Here is a 27,530-nt window from a genome sequence, read left to right as displayed (position 1 = left end):
TTCAGACTTTTAAGCGCCGACGTTTCAGCCGCAATTGACCGCTATCATTAATGTCCCAATATTCGTCCTTAACTTCCAATATTCTAATCCTGTTTAGCGGACTTGTCTTCCAATTCTTCCAGGCTCTTTCCAACAATGAAAAAACACTCTGGACCTTGACTATTCAGCTTTTTTATATCTTCACTGCATCCGCTGTATTTACTAATACTACTACCCAGGTGAGTGAATCTATTCACTTGATCGATCTTCTAGGTACCCAAAATCACCTCCTCAGTCCTCACCCTAATTTATTCTTATTCAAAGCGACTTAGGCTTCTTAACATTAATTTCCAAACTTATTCCTGTACCTTGAACTCTCAAAACCTCCAAAAAGTCGTTAATTTTGCAAAAAAAAAAAATATCTAGGACATTCAAATCACATGCGAAATCTAAGCTTAGGGGAATTTTGTCTTCCCATTTGATTGATTCTCTCTCATAACCTAATCTACATAAACGGGATAGAACACAGTCAACCCTAACTTCTGACCCTCACTTCTAACCTTAACCACAGCAATATTGTTCTTTTACATAGTACTAATCACTTCAATGTACTTATTTGGTATAGCATACAAGAATAGAAGATTCACACATCACTCCAGGAAATAGGAGAGACCTGAAGAGTTTTCACAAACAAAAAAATCCTTGACCACCCCCCCCCCAAAAAAGTACTTTTTTGCTTCGTCTTCCTCCTTTTCACAAATTATATAATCAAATCCAGGGGAATAAATTCAACATGAACATTAAGAGTTATTGTCCCATTACATGTTTGCTATGTATTTCTATAAATCTAACGTCACCAATACGTACACTTAGACCATTGAAAAGAATGTTTTTGTCAACAACATATCTACAAATAGAAATGCTGCAAGGGAATGTTCCCCTAGGCTCTTTCTAAGAAAATACCTTAAAATTTGGGAAGATCTTAAATATCAGAACCACACCCCCAAACATATCCGGTTACCCCCCATCCCTTAACTTTTTATCTATAGCCTGTGCACCAACGATCAATGAAAAGCTTTTTAGGACAAGAAGCTTTACTGGAAAGAATAATCGCTGGAGAAAGTATATCTTGTATTGATTTGTCTTTATTTTACTTTTTTTTTTCATTCTAACAACAAGAAAACTGTCAATTACGGAACAATGTTAGCCATTAGTCCTTCTTAAGAACTCTTGGAATTGCTTAAGTCCACCGAAGTCACAAATGCTTCAAATATTTGGAACTTTCTAATGGTTGATTTTTACTCTGTCTTGGGGGCAGAATGATTTGTGAGAGAGGGAAGAACAACCAAGCAGAAGAAATGCGTCACATTCAACAAAGCAGGGAGAATTTTTTTCAGCTCATGAGTTCAGACAATACAGCGAATACTTAATGTAGCATCATAAAAAGCAGAAGTGACAGGAATACGCGTGAAATTAGGCGACTAAACGTTGATACTAGAGCATATATCTAAACGTTAAGTAATTACATGGAGAATCGTGATAAACTCGAGATTTCAGTGAAGAGACAGTTGGAGGCCTTGTCAAAGCCCTATAGACACAACTTTAGTTTTTTAACTTCTTTCGATAGTTTTAGCACTTTCGAAAGTAAGTAAACACACACCTTGATAGAGATGTAATCAGCATATTTTTTATTTTAATGCCATAACATTTTATAATTGAAAAGCAGGGATTAAATAAATAAACAGAAGCCATCATTCCAGCCAAAGAAGAAATAAGACAAGTTAGAACAGAAAATGGAAATAAAAGGCCTCAACCAACAGCAAGCTGATTAGCGCGTGCAGTTTTTCAATTTTTTACCTGAATCGTTGGAATGTCTATCAGGAGAGCGAGCCATGACAGATGTCCTTTTACTTGGCATAGGCAGTGAAGGTTTTGGCCGATTTTGCATTGCTGCCAAAGCCTGCTGCACTGCTTCTTGACGAACTTCTGTTAGAAGAGGACAAAGACGTTAATGCTAATAGCTACGTGTTATTACAGTCAAGACAAGCAGCTCAGCATCCACATTGGGTGGAATAAATCTGTTCGATTAGCTACTAACCTAAGCGTAAGATATTAACGCTGATGCCAAAAGGGCATAAGTTAGAGGTTCAGACTTTCACAGAAGCTCATTCTAATACGACTAAAAAGGGTATAGCTTAACTCATAGCTCTAGAAGGGTCGGATCAAAAACGGTCGATACGCGTAGGGAAAGGGTCAAGGGACTTTTTCGAGAGAGAAAGGTTATTCAAACCTATCTAGAGAATGCCTAACGGGACATACTGAAGCATTAATGTATCTTAACGCTTTTCCCAGAATATCTAAAAACAGTTCTTTCAACCATTCATAGCAGGATTTTTTTTCTATTTGCTTGCAAGCAAATTTGTTGTTCTCACTTGTGATTCTAAATCTCTCACACTATCTTCGAGCAAAAACAGTTTTGGAAGGGTTACTCAACAAATAATACAGGGGAGGGGTACTTATCTGTTAAACAGAATATCTTCTAAAAGTGAAGTTAGATAATCATAATGAAATACTTTAGTTTATACAATACAGTTTATATAATTTGGGTTATAAATTTGCAAATGGGGGGGGGAGTAAAGTAACCTAACTTCAACCTCTCCTGGTGTGTAAATATATAGCCCAAATTATACAAGTCCAATGTATTCTGTGACAAGTCAATTTGTCTTTTGTAGGTATGAAAACAGTTTCCTTGATGTTACAATCAGCAAAATATACATAATGCTTGAGAATATTGTGTTTAACAGACAAGTACCTTTAGCTATTCTGTGAGTACCATCTTTTATAAACAAGAGCTAAGAGCTCATATGGCACTTGTGACGAGGTGAGAAGAGCTAAGAGCCAAGAGATCATATGATATGAGCTCTAACAAAATTCTATGAATCAATAGATTGATTTAAAAAGGAAAATAAGAGGCTTAATGCCGGTCAGGATTTAAAATAAGAGCTCTGAGTCACGATGTCCTTCTAAATATCAACAATCATTAAGATCCGATCACCCACTCGTAAGTTATAAATACCTAATTTTTTCTAGTTTTTCCTCTCCCTTTAGCCCCCCAGATGGTCGAATCTGGGAAAACGACTTTATAAAGTCAAATTGTGCAGCTCCCTGACACGCCTACCAATTTTCATCGTCCTAGCACGTCCAGAAGCACCAAACTCGCCAAATCACTGAACCCCTCCCCCCAACTCCCCCAAAGAGAGCGAATCCAGTACGATTCTGTCAATCACGTATCAAGGACATTTGTTTATTCTATCCACCAAGCTTCATCCCGATTCCTCCACTCCAAGTGTTTTTCCAAGATTTCCCCCTCCAACTCTCCCCAATGTCAAAAGATCTGGTCGGGATTTGAAATAAGAGCTCTGAGACATGAATTCCTTCTAAAAATCAAATTTCATTAAGATCCGATCATCTATTCGTAAGATAAAAATACCCAAATTTTCAAGTTTTCCAAGAATTCTGGTTTCCCCTTCCAACTCCCCCCAATGTCACAGGATCTGGTCGGAATTTAAAATTATAACTTTAAAGCACAAAATCCTTCTAAATATCAAATTTCATAAAGATCTGGTCACCCTTTCGTAAGTTACAAATACCTCAATTTTCAAAATTACCCCCCCCCCCCTCTTCCACCAAAGAGAGCAGATCCGGTCCGGTTATGTCAGTCACGTATCTTAGACAGGTTTCTATTCTTCCCATCCAGTTTCATCTTGATCTCACCGCTCTTAGTCTTTTCTAAGATTTCCGGTCCCCCCAATTGCCCCCCCCCCCAATTACGCTTGATCCGGTTGAGATTTAAAATAAGAGATCTGAGTTACGAGGTCCTTCTAAATATGAAGTTTCATGAAGATCCGATCACTCCTTTGTAAGTTAAAAATACGTCATTTTTTCTTATTTTCAGATTTACCCCCCCCCCCCCCCAATAGAGCGGATCCGTTCCAATTATGTAAATAACGTATGTAAGACTTCTGCTCATTTTTCCCACCAAGTTTCATCCCGATCCCTCCAATCTAAGTGTTTTCCGTGATTTTAGGATCTCCCACCCCAAACTTCCCCCAATGTCACCAGATCCGGTCAGGCTTTAAAGTAAGAGCTTTGAGACACGATATCCTTCTAAATATCAAATTTCATTGAGATCCGATCACCCGTTCGTAAGTTAAAAATACCTCATTTTTTCTAATTTTTCAGAATTAACCCCTCCCCCAACTACCCCAAAGAGAGCGGATCCGTTCCGGTTATGTCAATCATGTATCTAGGACTTGTGCTTATTTTTCCCACCAAGTTTCATCCCGATCCCTCCACTCTAAGTGTTTTCCAAGTTTTAGGTTCCCCCTCCCAACTCCCCCCAATGTCACCAGATCCGGTCCGGATTTAAAATTAGAGCTCTAAGACACGATATCCTTCTAAACATCAAATTTCATTGAGGTCCGATCACCCGTTCGTAAGTTAAAAATTCCTCATTTTTTCTAATTTTTCAGAATTACCCCCCCCCCCCCGACTACCCCAAAGAGAGCGGATCCGTTACGATTATGTCAATCATGTATCTGGGACTTGTGCTTATTTTTCCCATCAAGTTTTATCCCGATCCCTCCACTCTAAGTGTTTTCCAAGATTTTAGGTTTCCCCCTCCAACTCCCCCCAATGTCATCAGATCCGGTCGGGATTTAAAATAAGAGCTCTAAGGCACAATATCATTCCAAACATCAAATTTCATTAAGATCCCATCACCCGCTCATAAGTTAAAAATACTTCATTTTTTCTATTTTTTCGAATTAACCGGCCCCCACTCCCCCCAGATGGTCGAATCGGGAAAAAGACTATTTCTAATTTAATCTGGTCCGGTCCCTGATACGCTTGCCAAATTTCATCGTCCTAGCTTACCTGGAAGTGCCTAAAGTAGCAAAACCGGGACCGACAGACAGACCGACCGACAGACCGACAGAATTTGCGATTGCTATATGTCACTTGGTTAATACCAAGTGCCATAAAAAACCGTACAGAGCCAGTGACAAGTTATCTCGAATTTAATCAATTATGCTCCGAAGTTTGCCAAAAAGGACTTTTATAAGAGCTCTAGGAGTCAGCACGTGTACAAGATCCAAAACTAAAGGGAAATGGGATCATTTGAAAACGAATCCAAGGATGGAATCTCGGTAAATTTTTCTATGACGCTATAGCATACCACACGGTGGCTTAGCAGCTTCATTGTCTTGCTAATTGGCTCAAAAACTGTCCCTCGATAGCCAGTGCGTATACTTGCGATCGGGTATCCTTATGAGTTTACTTTTAGATTGGAGGCAACCAAGGCGGTATCCAGGATTTTTTTTTAGGGGGGAATACAAAGAATTTCTCCGGGAGGGGGAGATTCCAAAAAATTTAAGAAACCCATTAAAAATTTGTTTGCATTCTGTTTTGTTATGTTTTTTTTACGAGTTCGACAAATATTTCAGGGGATTGTCAAAACCCATAACTCCCCTGGATACGGCCTTGGAGTCCGTGACTCTTCCAACCCCTCCAAATACAAGAACATAGAATCTTGACTGATATATCTGCAGAATTGCATTATTATCTGAACATAGAAACTCATTTTTGCTGATTATAGGGATAGGAATTTAAATCACATTTCATAATGACAAAAACCGTGCCTCATATCTTCAGCAAAAATAATTTTCGTTGTTAAGATGCTCCAAATATTTTATTCAGAAGAAGCAAGTTTTTAAAGTAGGAAATTATTGAACAAAAAGATTATTTTTTTAATGAGCTCCTTTTGCAAATGACCTAGATATGCTTTATCTTTCGTATTACTAGTTAAAACAAAACAGAACATAAAAGGCCTGTTTTAATAAAATGATGGAATAAGGAAAGTCTATATTCAAGGGTGTCCGTGGGTTGAAGGTCAGAAGGCCTTCAATTCCAAAAAAAGATACAAAAATACACTACTATACTAATCGGTATAATTAAAATATTTCTTCTCGTCCGCACCAGGTTTTAAAAAAAAAACATTAAAAACATGCCTTGACCTTGAAGTTTGACCTTGAAACTAAACCTTGAAGTTTTTCTTTAAACTTGTTTGTAATCAAACATTTCATTCCTTAAGATGAAAGGTTGAAAACTTTAATAATAATCGTAAAATTAGCACATTATAAAACTATGTCAATTAAAGGTAAAAAAAAAAAATAATAATGTTTTCCAAAAAGTTCTGTTAGAGAATCTTAAGGGCTACATTAGACCTAAAACGCTCAGAACTGACTGTGAATGCATTAATACAATTAAATAATAATAAAAAAAAGGATTGATCAAGTTAAACTTAAAACAAATAGCCGTGAACTAAAAAATGAAACTCAAAACAAAAGACATTAAAACGAATAACCAAGTCAAACTTGAACGAACAGAAATTACCCAAAAAGAGACGTGTTATCCCCGCTTTCAACCAAATTACCGTTCCAGCCACTCTTTACTACGTCAATGCTACTGTACTTAGAGGAGTTACAATTATACTAGCCCAAAAACCGAAAACTGTATGAACATAAAATTTGATTCAGCTTAAGAAATAAACCATCATAATATTCAGCACTAAAACAGTAAATCTTCTATGTAAGTCTATGCAAAAGTGCCAAAATTCTAATATTAAAATAGTAAGTTTAACAATTAAAACACAATGAGTTTCCGATATTTCTCATTTCATTTGCCTGTTAACTGCAATTTCTTTTCAGGTACACCCCCTCCTCCACGAAACAAATTCCTGTATCCCTAGGGTTGGGTGAAAATACTTTACTATGGATATTGCAAAAAAAAATATATTAGAGGGCAAAGAAATTTGAAAACTATCATTTGAAAACTATATCAGCAAAATTACTTTTTTGAAGCTTCTTATTCCTTCAGGAATAAGAAGAACTTACAGGGAAGAACTCTCCCTGTATCCCATACTAGAGGTCCGCCCTCTGTTCACTCAAGCAAGTCTCGATAAGAAGATAGGTGTTATATAAAAAAATAAAGCTGTAAGCGGTTAAAAACGCATTTCAGCGGTTTATATCAGAGACAAACAAAAATCTTTCCATTTACATACAAAAGCAATAAAAGTGAAAAATAATTAGCATCAAGATAGTATCATGGAACCATGAGCACTAATCTTTTATGCCTAAATTTGCATGCACAGACATATCATGCAGACTGTCACGACATGTCATGACAAATCAATTAATAGTGAATGAGAAGGAAACATGGCTGGGCACATCAATATGACACCCGACTGCACAACGAGACATGGGGATGCACGAAAAATGTTTAGTAATAATAGCAGTAGTGATAGTAGTAGTCGCAATCATAGTAGTAACAGTAGTCGCAAGTAATGGCAGTCGCAGTCAAAATTTGTCGCAAGGAGTTGCAGTATCAGTAGTAAGTAGTTGCAGTTGCAGCTATAAGTAGCCAGGGTTACTAATCACAGTCATAAAAACTCGCAGTTGAAGTAGTCGCGGTTACAAGTTGTCACAGTCGCAAGTAGTCAAAGCAGAAGTAGAAGTCGTAGCAGCAGTAGTTACAGTAGTAGCCCTGAAAGTTTCAAATTATATAATCTTAGGCGTTCCAAAAATATTACAGACAGCCCATTTTGATAAACTGGATGCATACAGTGTCTTTTGATATAGTTCAACATTCCACTAAGTTTCATCTCGATAACCTTAGGCTTTTCGGATTCACCCATGATCGAAATTCCCCCCTTCCCAATAATAAACCCTACGTGTGAATAATGGTCAAATTGCATTGCCTACAACCTTTGCCCCAGGTGCTTTGGGGGTTCATGTCATCATTGAAAATAGTCATTGGACCTTTTGACTATTCGGGAAAAAATTACTGTCTCAAAATTTGTATCAGTGATGAGGTGGGGGGATTTAATAAGGGCTAAAGGGCATCTAAAAGGAGGCGATTTACCATCCAATAACTTGACTCTTAAAAAATGCACTTGAACTTCCAATCTCTAATCAAATGGGTCTGAACTATCAATGACTAATCCTTTCATACGAAGTGGTCTACTGAAGAAAAAATGCCTAAGCCATATCGCTCTTTACTCAGGGACGCCCTTTATCGCTCTTTACTATTACACTACCAAAGATTCGTAAATTTGAGAAACAAATATTTTTTTTGTAAATATAAGTTTGAAACGATAATTTTTAAGTTGAAAATAGAGAGCAATATTAAAACTTAAAACAGACAGGAATTACCGAATAGTGAGTGTCAGATCAGATCCCTTGTTATATGTTTAAATTTCAACTTGCACTTAAAAAACACAAACCTCACATTCAAGCGCGTGGCTTTAAGAAACAAAAAAAAAACTGTAGGTCCTGCTTTTGGACTAAATAAAAAAACAAGAGCTAAGAGCTCATATGGCACTTGTGACGAGGTCGGAAGAGCCGAGAGCTCATATGGTACGAGGTTGGAAGAGCCAAGAGCCAAGAGCTCATTTGGTACTTGTGAGAAGGTCAAAACCTAAAGAATCCTAAAGAACCTAATGAAATACCTCATTTTTATAATCTTTCAGAATTAACCCTCGCCCCCACTCCCCCAAAGAGAGCGGATCCGCCCTTCCAACTCCCCCGAATGTCACAGGATCTGGTCGGAATTTGAAATTAGAACTTTATAGCACAAGATCCTTCTAAATATCAAATTTCATTAAGATCTGGTCACCCTTTCGTAAGTTACAAATACCTCAATTTTCAAAATTACCTCCCCCCTCCCAATTCCACCAAAGAGAGCAGATCTGGTCCAGTTATGTCAGTCACGTATCTTAGACAGGTTTCTATTCTTCCCATCCAGTTTCATCCTGATCTCACCGCTTTAAGTATTTTCTAAAATTTCCGGTCCCCCCAACTGCCCCCCCCCCAATTACGTTTGATCCGGTTGAGATTTAAAATAAGATATCGGAGTTACGAGGTCCTTCTAAATATGAAGTTTCATGAAGATCCGATCACTCCTTCGTAAATTAAATATACATTATTTTTCTTATTTTTCAGAATAACCCCCCCCCCCCCCCCGCAATTGAGCGGATCCGTTCCAATTATGTAAATTACGTATGCAAGACTTTTGCTTATTTTTCCAACCAAGTTTCATCCAAATCCCTCCAATCTAAGCGTTTCCCATCATTTTGGGTCTCCCCACCCCAAACTTCCCCCAATGTCACCGGATCCGGTCAGGATTTAAAATAAGAGCTTTGAGCCACGATATCCTTCTAAAAATCAAATTTCATGGAGATCCAATCACCCGTTCGTAAGTTAAAAATTCCTCATTTTTTCTAATTTTTCAGAATTAACCCCCCCCCCCAACTACCCAAAAGAGAGCGGATCCGTTCCGTTTATGTCAATCATTTATCTAGGACTCGTGTTTATTTTTCCCACCATGTTTCATCCCGATCCCTCCACTCTAAGTGTTTTCCAAGTTTTAGGTTTCCCCCTCCCAACTTCCCGCCCACATCACCAGATCTGGTCGGGATTTAAAATAAGAGCTCTAAGACACGATATCCTTCTAAACATCAAATTTCATTGAGATCCGATCACCCGTTCGTAAGTTGAAAATACCTCATTTTTCTAATTTTTAAGACTTACTCCCCCCCCCAACTACCCCAAATAGAGCAAATAAGTTCCGATCATGTCAATCATGTATCTAGGACTTGCGCTTATTTTTCCCATCAAGTTTCATCCCGATCCCTCTACTCTAAGTGTTTTCCAAGATTTTAGGTTTCCCCCCTCCAACTCCCCCCAATGTCATCAGACCCAGTCGGGATTTAAAATAAGAGCTCTGAGACACAATATCATTCCAAACATCAAATTTCATTAAGATCCAATCACCCGCTCATAAGTTAAAAATACTTCATTTTTTCTATTTTTCCGAATTAACCGGCCCCTACTCCCCCCCCCCCAGATGGTCAAATCGGGAAAACGACTATTTCTAATTTAATCTGGTCCGGTCCCTGATACGCTTGCCAAATTTCATCGTCCTAGCTTACCTGGAAGTGCCTAAAGTAGCAAAACCGGGACTTTAGGTTTTCCCCCTCCAACTCCCCCCAATGTCATCAGATCCGGTCGGGATTTAAAATAAGAGCTCTAAGACACAATATCATTCCAAACATCAAATTTCATTAAGATCCAATACCCGCTGATAAGTTAAAAATACTTCATTTTTTCTATTTTTTGCGAATTAACCGGGCCCCCACTCCCCCCCAGATGGTCAAATCGGGAAAACGACTATTTCTAATTTAATCTGGTCCGGTCCCTGATACGCTTGCCAAATTTCATCGTCCTAGCTTACCTGGAAGTGCCTAAAGTAGCAAAACCGGGACCGACAGACCGACAGACAGACCGACAGAATTGGCGACTGCTATATGTCACTTGGTTAATACCAAGTGCCATAAAAATTAACTGAAAGTAAGGAACAATCTTACAACTTATTCCGAAATTATTCCGTATATAAAGGGGGGCTACCCTTTCCTCAACTTTTGCTCTTGACGCTGAAGTCTTGAAGTTTTTAAAAAGAATACTTCCCATTCAAATTCAACAGCCCTTGTGTTTGAACAGTCTTTCTAAAAGAATTGTGGCACGAAGTCAAACTTTAGCGTAAAGAACAAAGGTTGAGAAAAGGGCAGCCCTCTCACAAAGGGAGTAATTTCTGTTTGTTTCAAGTTTCAATATTGCTCCTAACTTTCAGTTGAACAACCTTTAAATTAAGTTTGTTTTATTTAACTGTTGACCTTTTTTCAAATCCTTGCAGGAAATCCAATCCCCGCGCAAAATTTCCCCTCGAAAATTCTCTCCGGAAACTTTCCTCACCATGAAAAATTTTTCCCAGCAGGAATCCTCTTCCTAATAAAATTCTATATATTTGGCAATAACAAATACTATATATCAACTATGAACATTAACTTCCTTTCCCTAGGGATTGGGGGGGGGGTCATGTCAAACCCAAAGGCATAGTTACTGAAATTTTCAACTATGCTGAATCAAATAGCTATCCCGACATTTTTATCAGATGTCTTTACGAAGAAAAAGTGACGTGAGGGGGGGGGGCTAGTTGCTCCCTCATCTTTTGGTCCGTTAAAAAGGGAACTATAACTTTCCTTTCGAATGAGCCCACTCTAAATCTTACAGAACTATTTCCCCAAGAAAAAAAAATCGATAAAAAATAAACACTGATGTGTGATCGTTCTTCTGGCAAAAAAACAAATTTCCACATTTTTGTAGAAGAGGGTGAAACCTCGACAGTAGAATTCTCTGATATGCTGAACCGTATGGTGGGATTTTCCTTAGAATTACTTGACTTTTGGGGTGTTTCCCTTCCCCTTTTTGAGACGAAAATGAGACAAAGTTTCTCAGGCTCGTAGCTTCTGCTGAGTAGAATTAAACTTAATAAATTTTATATATTTGAAACCAGCATAAAAATTCTTGTAGTGAATCCATTGCTACCAAAGTTCCATTTTATAATTTCGGGCTACTATGGGCATCACGAACGGTTTGAAAGCAAAGGAACAACAAACAATTTGTTACCATAAAGTCATATTTGATTGATAGTGATAGGTGCGGATTAAAGACAAAAAAAGACCCTTTTTTGAGACAAAAATCACACAAAGTTTGGTACTTATCGGTTATATAATAGACACTATAATATTTCGACACAAGAAACTGGTCAAGTAACTTCTTTATACTGTCGATCATTTGGATGACAAATATCAGATGGGATAATAACCGGTTAGTTTGCTTTGACTAGTGATAGAAAAGAGTGTCTCACCATGGATGTTCAAGTTAAGATTTGGGATTTGCCATAGACCGAAGAACAGGCAATTATATTTCTCCAGGATAAGGGGTGGTTGTCCAAAACAAAAAAAAATGCGTCAATGGACACAGCATAACTTTTTACTCCAATGAGAAGCTACATTATTGGAAGTGTAACACTAGGCCATGTTTGAAAGTTGAAAGTCAATTTGCGTGTCAATACGTGATTTTCTAAAAGTAGAATACCATTTCTGCGTTCTGGGTACATAATTGTAAGTTGTAATTTTACAATTTTCCTAATAAAGTATTATATATTCATCATATTTTACTTTATTTCATTAGCTTTGTCAAAAGTTTGCATGGAGTTAGTTTACGCATTTAATATATGCTTCGCATTACCCCCACCCCCCACCTTCCTAATGTGCAAATATATAGCCCAAATTTGTTTCTAAGCTTTTATATATTCATCGTATTTTGTTTTATTTCATTAGCATTAATCGAACTTCACTTCCCGAGTGTCTATTATATAACCGATAAGTACCCAAAGTTTATCAGGCTCGTAGTTTTTGCTGAGTACAATTAAACTTAATAAGATTTAAATATTTGAAATTAGCACAAAAATTCTTTTAATGAATCCATTGCTACCGAAATTCCATTTTATAAGTTCGGGTTACTATGGGCCGAATCGCTCCTTACTGTTCGTCACCACGAACTATTTGAAAGCAAAGGAACAACAAACATAATGTGTTACCATTATGACATATTTGATAGATAGTGATAAGTGCGGACTAAAGTTGTAAGTTCAATTTTAGCGTAAAATTTGGAGGGACTGCTGGAAAGTCACAAAAGTTCCCTTGCATTAAATGTACTCTGAGGTTGAGTGCCTTTATACTTCTTTTGAAAAATACTTCTTTCGAATTTAGTCTTTGTAAGTTTGAAATTTATTTATTAAAAAAAAAATTAAAAGACCGGAATTCTAATACTTTCTTTCTACTGTCCTTTCCAGAGAAGAGCAACGTGTTACTCCAGAAAATCAACGCCCCCTCTGGGTTAAAATGACGGCTTTGTTTAAGAAAGTTTCTACATGATCTTAACAACATAAGCCTATTCAAAATAACTGCTATGACCGCTCTAAATACTCCGATTTGCGTAACAAATCTACCGTTTTTTCTAAAAAGAGGTTCGCTTTTAGGTCCTATTTGACACTGAATAAAGTGAATGCAAATAGGGGAAGTCAGAAAATCAAAACATTCTAAACTAACAAAGTATAGGAGCTAGCAGAAAACCGCGACTTTACAAGCCTAAATTTCCAATTTAAGGACAGCATCACTGTGATTGGGTTGCTTCAACTGATCATTGTAGGCAAGGGGGATAGGGGTTAATATTTTTAAAGATCGAGAACTAAAGCCGAACTAGCCACCCATGACAAACACAAAAGAGAGAAAATCTTCGTTTTGAGATTTTTCTCTCCTAATGTTTTGTTCTTAAAGGTAGAGTACTATCGCATCTGCACAGTTATTAGTATGTGCCCAAGGTTTGCAGCGCAAGTACAAGCTGAGCCAAACCTTTATAGTTTTATGACAGCGATCTCACGATTCGACAGGATTGTGCAAGAGACTTTTGACTCTATGGAGGGAAAGTGGGGTCAAATTAGGAAAATTTTAGCTTTTAGGTATCGTTTTACGAAGAACAGGCTAAAATAGCGAGCGCTAAAGCAGAGCCTTGAAATTCAATAGCATGTACACAAACAAGCGATTAAGATTCATTTCTAGAGATGTGACCTTGTGGTCTTTTTCAACCTACTTCCTGTTGTCTAAATAGCTTTACAAACAAGCACCTGCCTACTGAAAATAAACAAATAAAAAACAAAATACAAAGAAAAAATTAACCTAAATCCATGGCAAGGGCCCACTTGACATTACTCCCTTTAGCTGAACCTAATTACTCCCCCGCCATTTTTTAATCTATCTTTGGTATTTAAATGAACTTCTACGCGTTTTCTATCGCAATAAAGGTTGCAAAGGAGAGAAAAAAAAATCACGTTACCTAGAAACGAGTAAAAATCATATATTCGTTTAAATAGCTAATTGCATCTCTAAAGCTTATTAGCCTCTCAAGCTCCTAATATATCGATTTTCAGCAACAACACAGAGAAGAAGAAGCTAACAAACAATTGGAACCTTTTATTGGAACTATTCTATAGTGAATATAATTGTGTTCCCTTAAAAGAGCAATGTGTGATCACCCATGTGGCATTGCTTCCTTTATAATATTATATCGTGTAGCCTTTCTGTGGTATTGCTTCGTCTTTAGAGTGGCGTCGATTGGAGTTGAGGTGGATCTTAAAAATACATTTTTAGGGGGCTATTTTCATTGAAGAATGTCTTTTTCGATATTTTTAATTGAAAATTGAAAAAAGGACAAACTTACACACACACACCCTTGATTTAAAGATTTTCTTTAAGACTGTGCCCCTGTTTGGGGTTCTCCTTTTCCTGAAGTTATTCAAAGGTACTTCCGTATTATATGGTACACACTCGAGAAGTGAAGTTTGGTAAATGCTAATGAAATAAAACAAAATATGATGAAAATACAATACTTTAATAACAAAATTATGAAAACTAGGCTACAACAAAGAATTATTGTAGGGGGCCGCACAGAACGCATTATATTAAATACCTACCCTAACCAAAATGCCAACTAAATATGTAATTAAAATTCAGCTAAAATGGAGTTTTCCACCAAACCGAAGCTAATTGTCTGGTTTAAAGACAATTAAAACCAGTCATTGTCTCATCTTCGCAACCCAAAATTATCGAGTGTGTACCATATAATACGGAAATACCTATACAAACTTACTTGTCCTCATTACTTTTGATAGGCAATTTTTACTTAATGAACTTTACAGATTTTTTTTATAATGTATCGATCCCTATTGATTAGAGCACCTCTTTAGTTACCATTCATTACCAAGAAAGGTTTGATAAAAGTTAGAACTCATATTCGAGATTTACTATTAACATTTTAGATTTCCAGCAAGGCCAAATCCAAGGGCATGGGGTTAGAGAGTTTACCTACCCCTTCCGAAATGTTTGTCCGACGCGTAAAAACGTAGCAAAATTAACATAAACAAATTTTTTGAAGTTTTTTTGTACGTTCCCCCTCCCAAAAAAAATCCTTTTGTAAAGCTCCCCCCCAAAAAAAATCCTGGACACGGGCCTGGTTTTCATTAAGTCATGAAATGACAATTAAATGTTGAAAGTATACGGTTGGCACTCATGTTGAACCCTGACTTTACTTGGGTCAAAATTCCATTCCACTAAGTTAATTGTGGCAAATATATTCAACTACGCCAAAAGCCTTTAATCCATTAACAAAAGACATTTCACAATCGAGTAAATTCAAATTTCACGCATTGTTGAAGTTTCGAATCAGAATCAAATACAAGTCAAAACTTCTTAAAGTCTATAATTTCCATATCATCAACATGAAACACAAACAATTCAAGAGGTATGTGAAGACCTGTTTCGGGTGTAAGCAAGCAACTACGATACATAATTTGCCTAATTTGGACTAAAACTATTTTTACATGAATAAGTTTGAAAACTCCTAGAGATTTCTGAATCACCAAATGAAATTGATCGACATCGGAAGCCTTTCGAGTTTAGCCCCTTAAATAAGGTAAGTAGGGCATTTTTATTTTAATGAATCTAGAACCATGCCAGGTTGTTTAAGACTGCTTAGCTTTGTAATAGTACGTCAATATATCAAAGCTACATTTCCGGAAAGCTAATACATAGTGGTCAGTGGCGTCAATTAGAAAGGGGGGTACGTAACCCCAGATTCCCCCCCTCTAGGTTTCAAAAATACCTTTTTGGGTATTTTCAGCGAGATATTCCCCTTTTCGGTATTCTCATTGAAAAAAAAATATTGGCCACCCCCTTGCTTTTTCATGAAATGGCCCCAAAATAATATCGAAGATCACTTGGCTTTCACCAGCTTATAGGGATCCATCTTAAACCCTAGAAGCAAAAGTAGTCTTGTTCTTTTTTTTAAATACAACGAGCCATTTCTTTCCCTTAGAGCGGTACCCACCCCAGTTGTATTCAGTACATTAAAAATAATTAGGGGTTGATTTTTTTTAAGGGGAGGCAGATAATAGCCCTGAAAAATCTATAAAAAAAAATAGAACCTATCATCCCCAAAAATAGAACCTATCAACCTATCATCCCGTTCGTATCACAAATCGAAAGTGGAACAACTAAAGTATAATAAACTTTGTCTCAAAGATTAGATGCACATTAATGGTTAAAAATCTGGCGATTGTGTTTTCCTGGACAGTTAACTGCCCAGAAACGGCTTAAATAAGAACTAGTCTTTCGAGAATCATAATATGGTTTCCATTTCTTTCCTTTAAAAGCCTTTATGAGCAGTTAAACTTTTATCAATAAACAAAGAAAACAAAAAAGGCACTTATCATCTTGTCATTATGGGTCGACACTTTATTTCTGACCTTACAGTTTTATGACACTTGCCCGTCAGCCAAGTGTCACATAGCGATCGCAATCTCTGTCCGTCCGTCGGTTTGTCGGTCCCGGTTTTGCAAGTTCGGGCACTTCCAGATATGGTAGGACGATGAAAGCTCGCAGGCATATCAAAGACCGGGTCAGATTAAATTAGAAATAGTCACTTCGACGATTCGGCCATCTGGGGGGAGGGGAGGGACGGTTAATTCGGAAAAATTATAAAAATTGAGCTATTTTTAACTTACGAACGGGTAATCAGATCTTAATGAAATTCGATATTTAGAACAACCTCGTGTTTCAGAGCTTTTATTTTAAACCCCGACGGATCCGGTGACATTGGGGGGGGGGGGAGTTGGATGGGGAAACCAGAAATCTTGGAAAACGCTTAGAGTGGAAAGATCGGGATGAAACTTGGTGGGACGAATAAGCACAAGTCCTAGATACGTGATTAATTGACATAACCGGACCGGATCCACTCTCTTTGGGGGAGTTGGGGAAGGGATTTCCAGTGCTTTGGTGAGTTCGGTACTTCTGGACGTGCTAGGACGATGAAAATTGGTAGGCGTGTCAGGGACCAGCACAAATTGACTTGATAACAGTCGTTTCCCCGATTCACCCATCTTGGGGGGGGGCTGAAGGTAGGGGAAATCGTAAAAATTGAGGTATGTTTATCTTATGAATAGGTGATCGGATCTTAATCAAACATGATATATAAAAAGATCTCATGTATCAGATGCTCCATTTTCAGTTCGGATCGGAGCCGGGGACATTGGGGGCTGGAGGGGTGAGACGAAGATCTCGGAAAACGCTTAGAATGGAGAGATCGGGATGAAACTTGAGGGGAAGAATAAGCACAAGTTCTAGATACGTGATTGATAATACCGGATCTGACATCTTTGGGGGAGTTGGGGGGATTTCTAGTACTTTGACGAGTTCGCGAGTCCTAGTTCTAGATACGTCTAGATACGTGATTGACATAGTTAACGAGTCTAATTTTAGGTTCCGGCCTCGTCACAAGTATCATATGAGTTCTTTGCTAATGCCTAAAAGGATCGACATCAAAATACACTTTTTTACCAAGACTTCTCAAACAACCAGAAAAAAAGTTTTTTAGTTCTTTCCAATCAACACATCAATCAGGGTTTCTTGTATTATCTTGCCAATTCCTCTAAACAGACTGATGAAGAGCACAATTTTATCACTTGCTTCCAAACTAAGAGCTGTGGGGCTAAAACACCATTCTAAAGAAGGCCCAAAAAATTGGACGACGAGAAGTCTTTAGTAGCCTAAGTTTTTTCCTAGAAATATGCCCAAAATTGTCAAATGATTCAAACGAATTATTGTATCAGATCGATGTCAGCTGGCGGATTTGCAGTTGTCATTTTTAATGAATAAGTTTTTCTTCTTTCTCTTCGCCGGTCTATAACACCGCCAGATATTTCATAGCAGTCTAATCCCAGCGTGAAAACAATGTCCCAGTGACCCAGTATCATGCGATTCCAACCACTTCGTATATATCATTCTTGGTGGTTGGTGAAGTCAGAGAAACTAAGTCTATCCCCAATCATAAATAAAGTGTTCATGTACAATTTAATAGTAGCGTCACGAGAACAAAGCACTCGTTGCTTCTATCTTTAACCTTTCGCGTGTCAATTATTCATTCATCTTAGCAGATCTCATCCCCAATTCATGTTACAGGGTGCAGCAGATTGTGTGCCCGCAGAAGATTCACTACCTCCTGCCAGCACTAGAGTCACTTGGATTAGAAAAATAAAACCTTTCTAGTTCAGTAATAACTGTTTTTATTCATGACCAGGTGATCTTTGATCTTATATAATAAATATTCATAGTTTACTTTATCACTTTGTGAAAAGATGTCCAATAAAGCTTTGTAGACAATTCCGTTTATCAGTGCCGACCGGAGCAACAACAGGGATTTACACTGAGCGGAGTTATATGGGGGATATAATAAGTTATAGAGGACTTCTTAAAAACCTCGGAGTTTCCTAAAACCTCAGGCCTCCAGACTTGCTGAAATAAAACGGTCTGTCTACCGATCTTGTTTACGATATGCCCCAGGTGGTAGGTAACCAATCCTAAGGCCCCCTTCCTATCCCCTGCATGAGGCCCTACTGCGGCAACCATTCACAAGTTTGGGAGAAAACACAGAACTGTTTTAGATTAAGTAATTTCCCCGTGAAGGTACTAAATAGTTATTATTGTATAAACTTTATGAGGCAGAAAACTGTTGCCGTAAAATGTCGTATAACAGCGTGCAGGGGATGAAATGCCCAAAAAACGATTTGCCGTCTCGTGGTAGGACTAGAAGTATTTGAAATAGGGCAGTAAAAATTATCTAGCTCAGCATGACGACCTTTGAATGTGGATACATACCCCGCGTTCAATAAACTTAGAGCAATTCGATTTGATAATTTTTAGAGTTCAACAGCCAATTCCAATAACTGAATTGCGTTCAAGAGCACTTATTGAAACCTATAGCATTTAATTATTTTCTTATTTTGCTTCAGAGCTCAATAAGCCGCAATTTGTTCTTTTATCAGATAGAAAATTCTTGGAATGTTTCTTGAAAATTCATTTTGAAAGATATCTGGCAAAAATTCGTAAAAATTGTTGCATACGTTGATGTCGCTATCTGAACCATAAATTTACATTAAATGATGAGTTAAACCAAATTTAGCTTTAATTTAAGTTCTTTATTAAATCATGGATGCTGCTGTAAAGGGAACCCAATATCTCATAAAGGAACAAAAACTACGTTCCTTTAAATCATTCACGATCAAAATGAAATAACATGCATCACACTTATCTCAATAAGTGTCCAATTTTTAGCACAGTTAAGGGAGATGGGAAGATTCCATTTTCTTATTTAGCAAACATTCCAAGATCTTTGGACTTGGAGAAAGTTAAGATGACAGGTTTAGCCTATAAGTTTCAATTGGATTCCTCCATGCCATTTAGTTTAGATACTAAATGTAATCGAAAAGTTTGTCTTGAAAGTGTTAAGAAATTTCTAGAAAAATCCCTTTTTAAAGAGAAAGACCGCGAGATCCTCCCTCTATACTATACACAGGCCTTTGACTAGGTAGAATTTAGTACTGATACTGCCGCACAGCTTATATACCAATACAGTTACGAAAACTCGATTTATTTTTGAGACAGTGCGCGGTAGCGATGCTAGCGGCAGGACACAGGAAACTGGCAGTCTGAATCTAAAAGATCGGAGCAATTCACAGCTTAAATACCAATAGTTCAGAGCTATGGTGTTCCCGCCTATGGTGTTGTAGTACGATCTAGGAGGCACCAAGTTCAGAGCTCTGTACCAAAAGCTTCTCGTGGGCCAAGATAGGAGTTTTCATAACTGTATTGGTATCTAAGCTGCGTACTGCAGCAAGTTCGTCCACTGCATTGTTGGCTCCTCCTGACTAAATTTTGCAAAAGATACGATTACTAAGAACTAACCGATTACAAGTTTATAAAAAGCTGACCCAAACCTTTGAAGTATACAGTTTTGAAATTAGCGCATTAACAAAAGATATTAAGGACAAGAGGGGATCAAAAGGCATAAATACTTCTACTACTACTAGCAACTCAGCGCAGCAGCAAGTCGCCTGAGACCAACACAGTTACGCAATCTTCACCTCTATCCCAATCTATTCAAAGCATCCCTCCTTACGCCCTCCCTAGAAGTTCTCATTTCCCTTAAATCTTTCCTTACGACATCCTACCACCCTGCTCCAGGCGATCTGCTTTTCTTTCGGCCCTAGGCGGTTGCTCGACAAGCATAAAGGAAAGGCCACAAAAGAATAACAAAAAGGAATTGAATTAACGAGCTGTTTCATAGAATATGCCAACGCTTGGTTAGTTCTACAGCCAAAAAAACTAACAGACTTTTGGTCTGTTCCCATAATCATGAGGTAATTCAGTGTTATTCTAATTAATTCGTAAGAACAGGACATTTAGAGGCTTCATAGTAACGCAACAACATGCGACTTTGCTATCACACAAGTCTACCAGTTCAAGAGTGGAAACAGGGGTATATATCGTATAATCTCTTGAATCAAAAAAAGAACAATCTCTTCTCTTTTCTGCAGCAAAATATAGTCCAGTTAAGCTTTAATCTGAAGAGACGCAACAGGTTTTGGCACATGCCCCAGTCACCAAGTTTCCCGTCTCAACGCACGTAGGCTATAAGATAAGCTATTCCCTACAGTCAGGACTGTTCAAATCTGGAAAGAATATTCCGGATTCTAATAACTACTGGACGAGGAATTGAATTATTTTCAAATTGTGATTGCCCAAGCATAAAGCCAGTTTCAGTAGAACTTTTCTTTCAAAAAACATTGCAGTCAGGGAGGGGTGGGGGGAGATCGTTACTAAAAAACGATTCAACTCTTTAAGTAGACAGTCTTGCTTCAAGCTCCAAAACCTTGTCTATTAAGCAAAATGTGTGCATTTGCAAGGGTTTCTAAATTAGTCTTTCTAAATTTAAGGAAGTGTTTAAATTCCATAATGTAAGTGAGCTTACCAGAATGATATCGACTTTCATTGCGAGTCACTCTTCTGTTCGTTCTTTTCCTTTCTTTTGATGTTGTGTTTGGATTTGCAGACACCGTCTTGGCTAATTCTAAAAAAAAATCATGTTAAATTGGAGATCGTGCCATTAATAATACAGGCATATGAAAAATCTATCTGACAACTCCCTATTCCACAGATTAATTTAGAGAAGACGCGATAGAAGGACTAAAACATCGAATATAAGGACCCCCCCCCCAAAAAAAAAAAAAACATATGATGTTAGACGAAGATGACATTAGAGAATAATCCAAGGTTTCAGCAACGCAACAAAACATTCAATGTAAAGTGCTTTCTCATATGCCATATTGGAGATCCTCGGTTTTAAGTGACTTTCGAAGCAATACCCAATGAAAACATTATCATACACAAAGCGTGATTAGCACATCAAAATTATTATAAATTATACTTAGGCCTGGCATGAAGTTGCTCGAGCCGGTCAAAAGCCTTTTCTTGAACTAAGGCGTAAACGTAGGAAAGGATGACCCACCCTTTCCATCATGGCGCTCTCAAGAAGGAAAAACTTTCAAAAAACTAGGCATACATTCCGGAATTCATTTAGAGGGCACAGAAATAAACGAAATATATCCAGAATAGACTAAATTATAGAGGCAAATCCTATGATTTCGGCGAAGGATGAAATACTTATCTGCGTAGGTGCTCAGTACTAGCCAAATTTACAAAAAAGAGGTGAATCACTAGCATCAAAAGGTGTAAAGGGGTCTTTGTCTCCAACCGTAACTGTTGATGTGGATAAAGAAAAGTCCTGTGAGCCCTCTCTCCGGCCAGGGAATTTCAATTCCTAAATTTGCAGCTAATCTCCAAAGTAATATGTTGTTGAATATTACGATAAAAAGCAAACATGTAAATAAATTACATACATTCGTTTATTTCTAGCGAAGTTTAAGGAGTAAAGATAAGCGTTAAGACTTGGCGGCATTGGAGTCAAAGCCCATAGTTTAACCTTCCCAATCTTCATTAGAGTAACACATAATAGGATGGAAATTGAAAATAAATTTAAGATGATAGTATTCCACACCTAAAACTCAAGATCACTGACAAATATTATGAACAGCCACTTAATATGCATCATTATTGGTTTTCAATGTTCGAAAAAAAGACAAGAATAAAACAATCCGATTCATCACTGAATCCCATCCTCCTCCCCACAATCTAATGAGTCAACTGTTTAAATCACAATTCACGTCATAAGTGATAGATAAACCTCATCCGTCAAACAGCAAGCATTTAAGTATTGATGAATATAATGCAATTCTCCTTCTACTAAATTAAAGAGGCGGTGGATATGGTTTCGATTAACTTCCGTGAGTTCATCTGGAAGGTCAGCGTAAGCCACCTAGGCAAATGAGCCTGCAATCTAATCATAGCCAATGAGTCGTCAGAATTAACACCAAGGGATGACCGGCTTCAATGATGGTTTTTAAGAAACAATGCTGCCTAAAATTTGATGTCAAAATTATGTCAACCTTATCAATTTTTTTTTTTATTAAACTTATAAGAACAAACTCGATGTATTAGCCCCAAGGCTAGATAAGTTTCAACATTAGGATTACAAAAACGTAAAAATTGTATTGAAATGTATTTGTTTAACACTAAAGTGTGCACTCAAGCCGATCCCCTAATTTAGGAAATTGTAACTGGACAAAACAAGTAATCATGGGCAGGGCAGTAGCACTGCCTAAGTGAAGAGCGATATGGGCACAATATATTTTATTTATATTATCATTTGATATTCAACCAGTTAAATAGACAATTCGATAAAAATGTCAAAAACAGATCAAACTCCTTTTTTTTAATAAACTTCACTCACAGTAGCCTAATGACAATCTTCGTTTTTTTTTTTTTTTCATTATTATTATTGAAAAGTGGCTATTAAAACAGCGGTAGCTGCTGCCTAGTAAAGGGCAAACCACAGCCCATAATAATCAAAAGTTAAAAAACAAGTTTTGAAAAAAACTGCCTAGTGAACGAAAAATTGCCATCTGACACTAACTCGTGAGTGGTAACTATTATTTCGGTTTGTAAAGCAAAAGTTCATTGCGAAAAGAAATTTACGGTGATTTCGAAAAAAGCATGAAAACCCTCGAAAATTCCGCCAGATCAAAATGAAAAGTAGAAGCAGCAAGATCGGAAACCCAATACAGGGAAATTACAGTCCTCCTCCAAAGTAAAATCACTTGTTTGTATCGATAGCACTGACCTGTCTCCCTTTTTTTCGTTTTTTTTTTTTTTTTTAGCAGGCCTAGCGAGCTACCAGAACATCATAGAGAGATGCTTAATGACTCCTTCAAAAGCTATTTCTCATATCTACGTGCTTCTTATAAATTTCACCATCTGCAAGTGCCATATGACACTAAAATAGCATTTCTTGTGCCATTTCTAAAGAGGTGGGGCTAGCGGGCTACCAAAACATCGTAGACAGATGTTTAATAGCTCACATTTAAGCCATTTCTCATATCTATATGTTCCCTATAAAATATACCGTCTGCTATATGGCACTAAAAATGGCACTATTGGTGCCATGTCTTAAGTGGAAAAGCTGGGGTTAGAGTGGCATCCAGAACTTCTTAGGGAGATGTTTAATGGCTCATTTGGAAGCTATTGCACATATCTACGTGCTTTTTATAAATTCTGCAACGCCAAATGGCACTAAAATGGCACAATTTATGCCATTTCTAAAGGGGTGGGGCTAGCGAGCTACAAAGCATGGTAGACAGATGTTTAATAGCTCACATAAAAGCTATTTCTCATATCTACGTTTTCCCTATAAAATCGATCATCTGCTAGTGCCAAATGGCACTATTGGTGCCATGTCTCAAGTGGAAAAGCCGGGGCTAGGGGGCATCCAGAACTTCTTAGAGAGATGTTTAATGGCTCATTTGAAAGGTATTCCTCATATCTACGTGCTTTTCATCAGTTCTACCATCTGTAAGGGTTATATAGCACTAAAAACGGCACTTTGGCGCCACTTCTTAAGTGGAAAAGCTTGAAAGTATAAAACGGTAGCATTGTAACAGTTATGGTCCAAAGCCCTTAACTGAAAATTAACAAGAACCCCTCCCGTATACTCCCCCTCCCAGCACACTTAGTCAGTCTCATTAGTCCATTGGCAGAATTCAGTATGAACTCTTTAACACGGTCAGCCGACAAAATGAAGCTCGCAAAATGATTTTTAAAATATAGAATGTTCTTAAGAGGAAGAAATTCATATAAGAACAAATAATTGAATCCGAAATATCAAATGGCTATTCCTTGACGTACCCCCTCCCCTTCTCTCACAAAAGTTCAGCTTCGCCAAATATAGTTTAATGCTCTCACTCTTTATAATGGAAGCTTTTTTAACTCGATGTTTACAATAGCCAATTGCAAATGTATTTTCTGAATAAAGTTCAATAACTATGCTTTTGGTGATGCCATAACTCTCCATAGTCTTTGGGAAAAGGTTTGTAAGTTACACAACTTGGTCCTAAATGAAAGAAACAAATTGAATTCAACCATCAGCCGCCAAGGTTCAGTTACTAGCGCGTTAGACTGTGAATCAGAACGGCAAGGGTTCGGTTCCTTAATCGGGCATTTTTATTTCAATCATGGTTTTATGCCTTATATATGATTATTTTTCAGCTAATTTACTATATTTACTAATTTCTTTGTGAACTGTGAAATGTTCCATACACTATTTTTGGAACAAATTGCGCCCCGGACCCCAACCCCTTACCACTTAGGGGTTGGAGAAGTGTAGGCATATGGTTCTGGAACCACTCAAAGTTGTACCTTCGATGAAGGATTACTTATTGTTGTATTTATATATTCATATTATTTCCTTTTTTTACTATATAATAGACAGAATAAAACTATTTGTAATGTGTATAGAGAAATCGAAGCCCTAAGAATCTATTAGAACTTTTATTCTGTGATATATTTCCGGTTGTCGGCTTAGTTTCCAACCTTTTCTCGGTTATCGCCATTCCACACTTATATGTCTAATGTTTTTTGCTGTTTATCAAGGAGAGGGGGGAGATGTTTAGTAAAATAAGTTAGAAATGCCAAAATTTTGCTTAGGTTTTGAAAACCTTAAAAATCTTCTTTAGAGAAATAGTTATTCTTTCCTAACTGTCGAGGTTGCCCACCTTCAAAAATCGTGTACACTATTCTGTGTAGCATTGATTTATCCGTATTATTTGAAATACGATCAGAAATTAATTTTTTTTTAACGTAAAATAAGGAGCGACAGTAAAAGTCAAAACGAACAGAAATTATTCCGTATATGAGGGAGGTGCCCCCCCCCCCGAGAAAATTAAAAAGAGCGTTGCAGTGTTGGGCAAAGATTAATTTAAGAAAGTAAAGTTTTTTTTAGGGAAGTAAAGAGCGAAGTTGAAACTTAGAACAAATACAAATTATTGCTTCACAGTCTATCAACATATATCAATAAGACCGATACAAATAAACCAAATAATCATATTTCTCCCATGTTTGTAGGATTATAGAAAACTAGCGCTTTACTGGAAAAACAAAACAATATAGGAGTTTTTGGTACAGTAAAAGTAAACCAATTAAAGCCACTTTTACAGCATAAAAATAAAGCAATTTTTAGTAACACTAAAGTGAATTTCTTACAATTTAAGATTGTTTATCACTCACTATTGGTATTATAGCTAGTGAGACCAAAATGTTCCATGATAAATCAAAACGATATTTCTGTATGTTGTTCAGTGACTTTGCGTTTATTAAAAAATATTTATCTTTATGCTTATGTTTTTAAGATAGTTTTAATTGTATACTCAAAGTTACAGATATCACAGCGTAAAACTATGTAAAGCTTTATAGATTAGCTTGTTGTTGTTGGGCTATGTACTCACTTTTAACTAATAAATTAGCATTCTTGTTTTTTCATAATTGGTTTTTGTGTTTTCAGTAAAGCGCTAGTTTTCTGTAACCCTACAAACATTGGGAAATATGATTATTTGGTTTATTTGTACTAATTTTATTGATATATGTTAGATAAACTGTAAAGCAATATCTTTTGTTGGTTTTAAGTTTCAACTTCGCTCTTTACTTCCCCCAAAAACTTTTTTTTTTAACTCCAAAAGGAAAAGAACCATGTAGGCTACTCTCAATGACAGCTGAGAGTTTTTCAGAAAAATCTGGATTTCCTGTACTCCAAATCATCCGATTGGGTGAATTGCCGTATCATGATGTTTTGCTTGCAATATGAAAATGATACAAGTTTTTAAGTCAAATCTAATACAGCCTCCGAGCAGTTTAGCAAATTATCACCCAGCGTGTCACTATTATCAAATCAGTTACGCCACAACATGAGCCCACTCATTTTCTTTCATCAGTAGTTTTTAATGATCCTTCTAAACCTTGAATCTCGACTAATAATAATATTCTCCTTTCTCATAAAGGTAGAGATTAGGTTCTTTATCTTACATTCGCACATTAAAAAAAAAACAATGACATCCCCCCACCGCAAAAAAACTTAAAGTTTCAAATCTATCCCCCAAAGGCGAGACAAATCAGGGAATATTCAACATACCACGTATAAATTCTTCACTTTTGAATGAAACCTGCTGACTTGTATACAAGCTCTACAATGATAAGTACTCACTTGACTTCTATCAGAAACATAGTAACTGTATTAATGAGAAACGCTCGCTTCAGGTATCCGTTGTATAACATCGTATGATTGTTTCCAGATAAGTGACTGGTTGGGAGCTACGGTAAATTACTAATTATATAACAATATTTTAATCCGTCACCTGTAAATCTAGCTCCTGGCCCTTGAGAAATTCTTAACATCGCCAACGTGTGAGAATGATCTCAAAATAAAAACAAATCCTACCTCAATCCCCAATCCCCGCAATCATCCATAGATAAAATAATAGAAGAAAGGAAAAAAAAGTATTTAAGACAGTTCCGTAAGAAAATTATGCGAAAGGTTTAAACAAAGATTTAAATAGACAGTAAGAACAATTACCTGGTAACACAGTCTTCTCTTCGTATGGTATGTAATTGGCTAACAGTTTTGCACGCTTCTTCTCATATCCTTTTTGAGTAATATCACCTAAAAGCAAAAAAAGAAATAAAAAAATAAAAATAAAAGAATTAAAAGTCGTTCCACAGTATAGACTTAACGCATGACAAAGCGTAGACAATTTTAAATTTGGACATTTCTTGAATGAATTCTTGATGAAAAAAGTTCTCAAATCACTTTCATCGAAATGAAAATTTTGTAGTAAAATTTCATAGCTCAGAATAAATTATTAAGTAAGTAAGGGGTGAGTCCACCTAAGACAAGTCCAAGGGTCAGACAATTTTTTAGAAAAATGCCTTTAAATACAAAATAATAATAATAAATTCGCCAAACATAACTTTTCTAGAATTGTACAACCAATTAAATGGAAAATCTGATTTTGTTAAGCAGAGGCTCATAACCAGCTGATTCAGGTGTCTCGAGTATACATAATCGAAGTTACAGGGATGTCAATGGGTAAGGAGGCGATTTCCCCTCTTAATTCCTAGATAAATCCTAAAAAGTGAAATTGGAGGTGGAGTTTCTTATTTCTCGAGATCTATTTACGCTTGCTAATGTTTCAAATATGTT

The 27,530-nt window shown here is 36.9% G+C and overlaps 1 protein-coding gene across 1 annotated transcript in view; it reads right to left on the bottom strand.

The window, feature by feature from the left end:
- Positions 1 to 27,530, bottom strand: part of LOC136036111 (disco-interacting protein 2 homolog A-like) — a 255,860-nt gene that overhangs the window by 207,175 nt on the left and 21,155 nt on the right. Inside the window, exons 3-5 of the mRNA XM_065718124.1 lie at positions 26,904 to 26,990; positions 20,859 to 20,957; positions 1,837 to 1,965 (exon numbers count right to left, since the gene is read on the bottom strand). Coding sequence (XP_065574196.1) covers positions 1,837 to 1,965; positions 20,859 to 20,957; positions 26,904 to 26,990 — 315 coding nt within the window. The remainder of the gene's footprint in view (positions 1 to 1,836; positions 1,966 to 20,858; positions 20,958 to 26,903; positions 26,991 to 27,530) is intronic.

Source organism: Artemia franciscana, chromosome 15 (genome assembly GCF_032884065.1).
Source record: "Artemia franciscana chromosome 15, ASM3288406v1, whole genome shotgun sequence".
Classification (NCBI taxonomy): domain Eukaryota; kingdom Metazoa; phylum Arthropoda; class Branchiopoda; order Anostraca; family Artemiidae; genus Artemia; species Artemia franciscana.
This window is presented reverse-complemented; position numbering and strand designations above follow the sequence as displayed.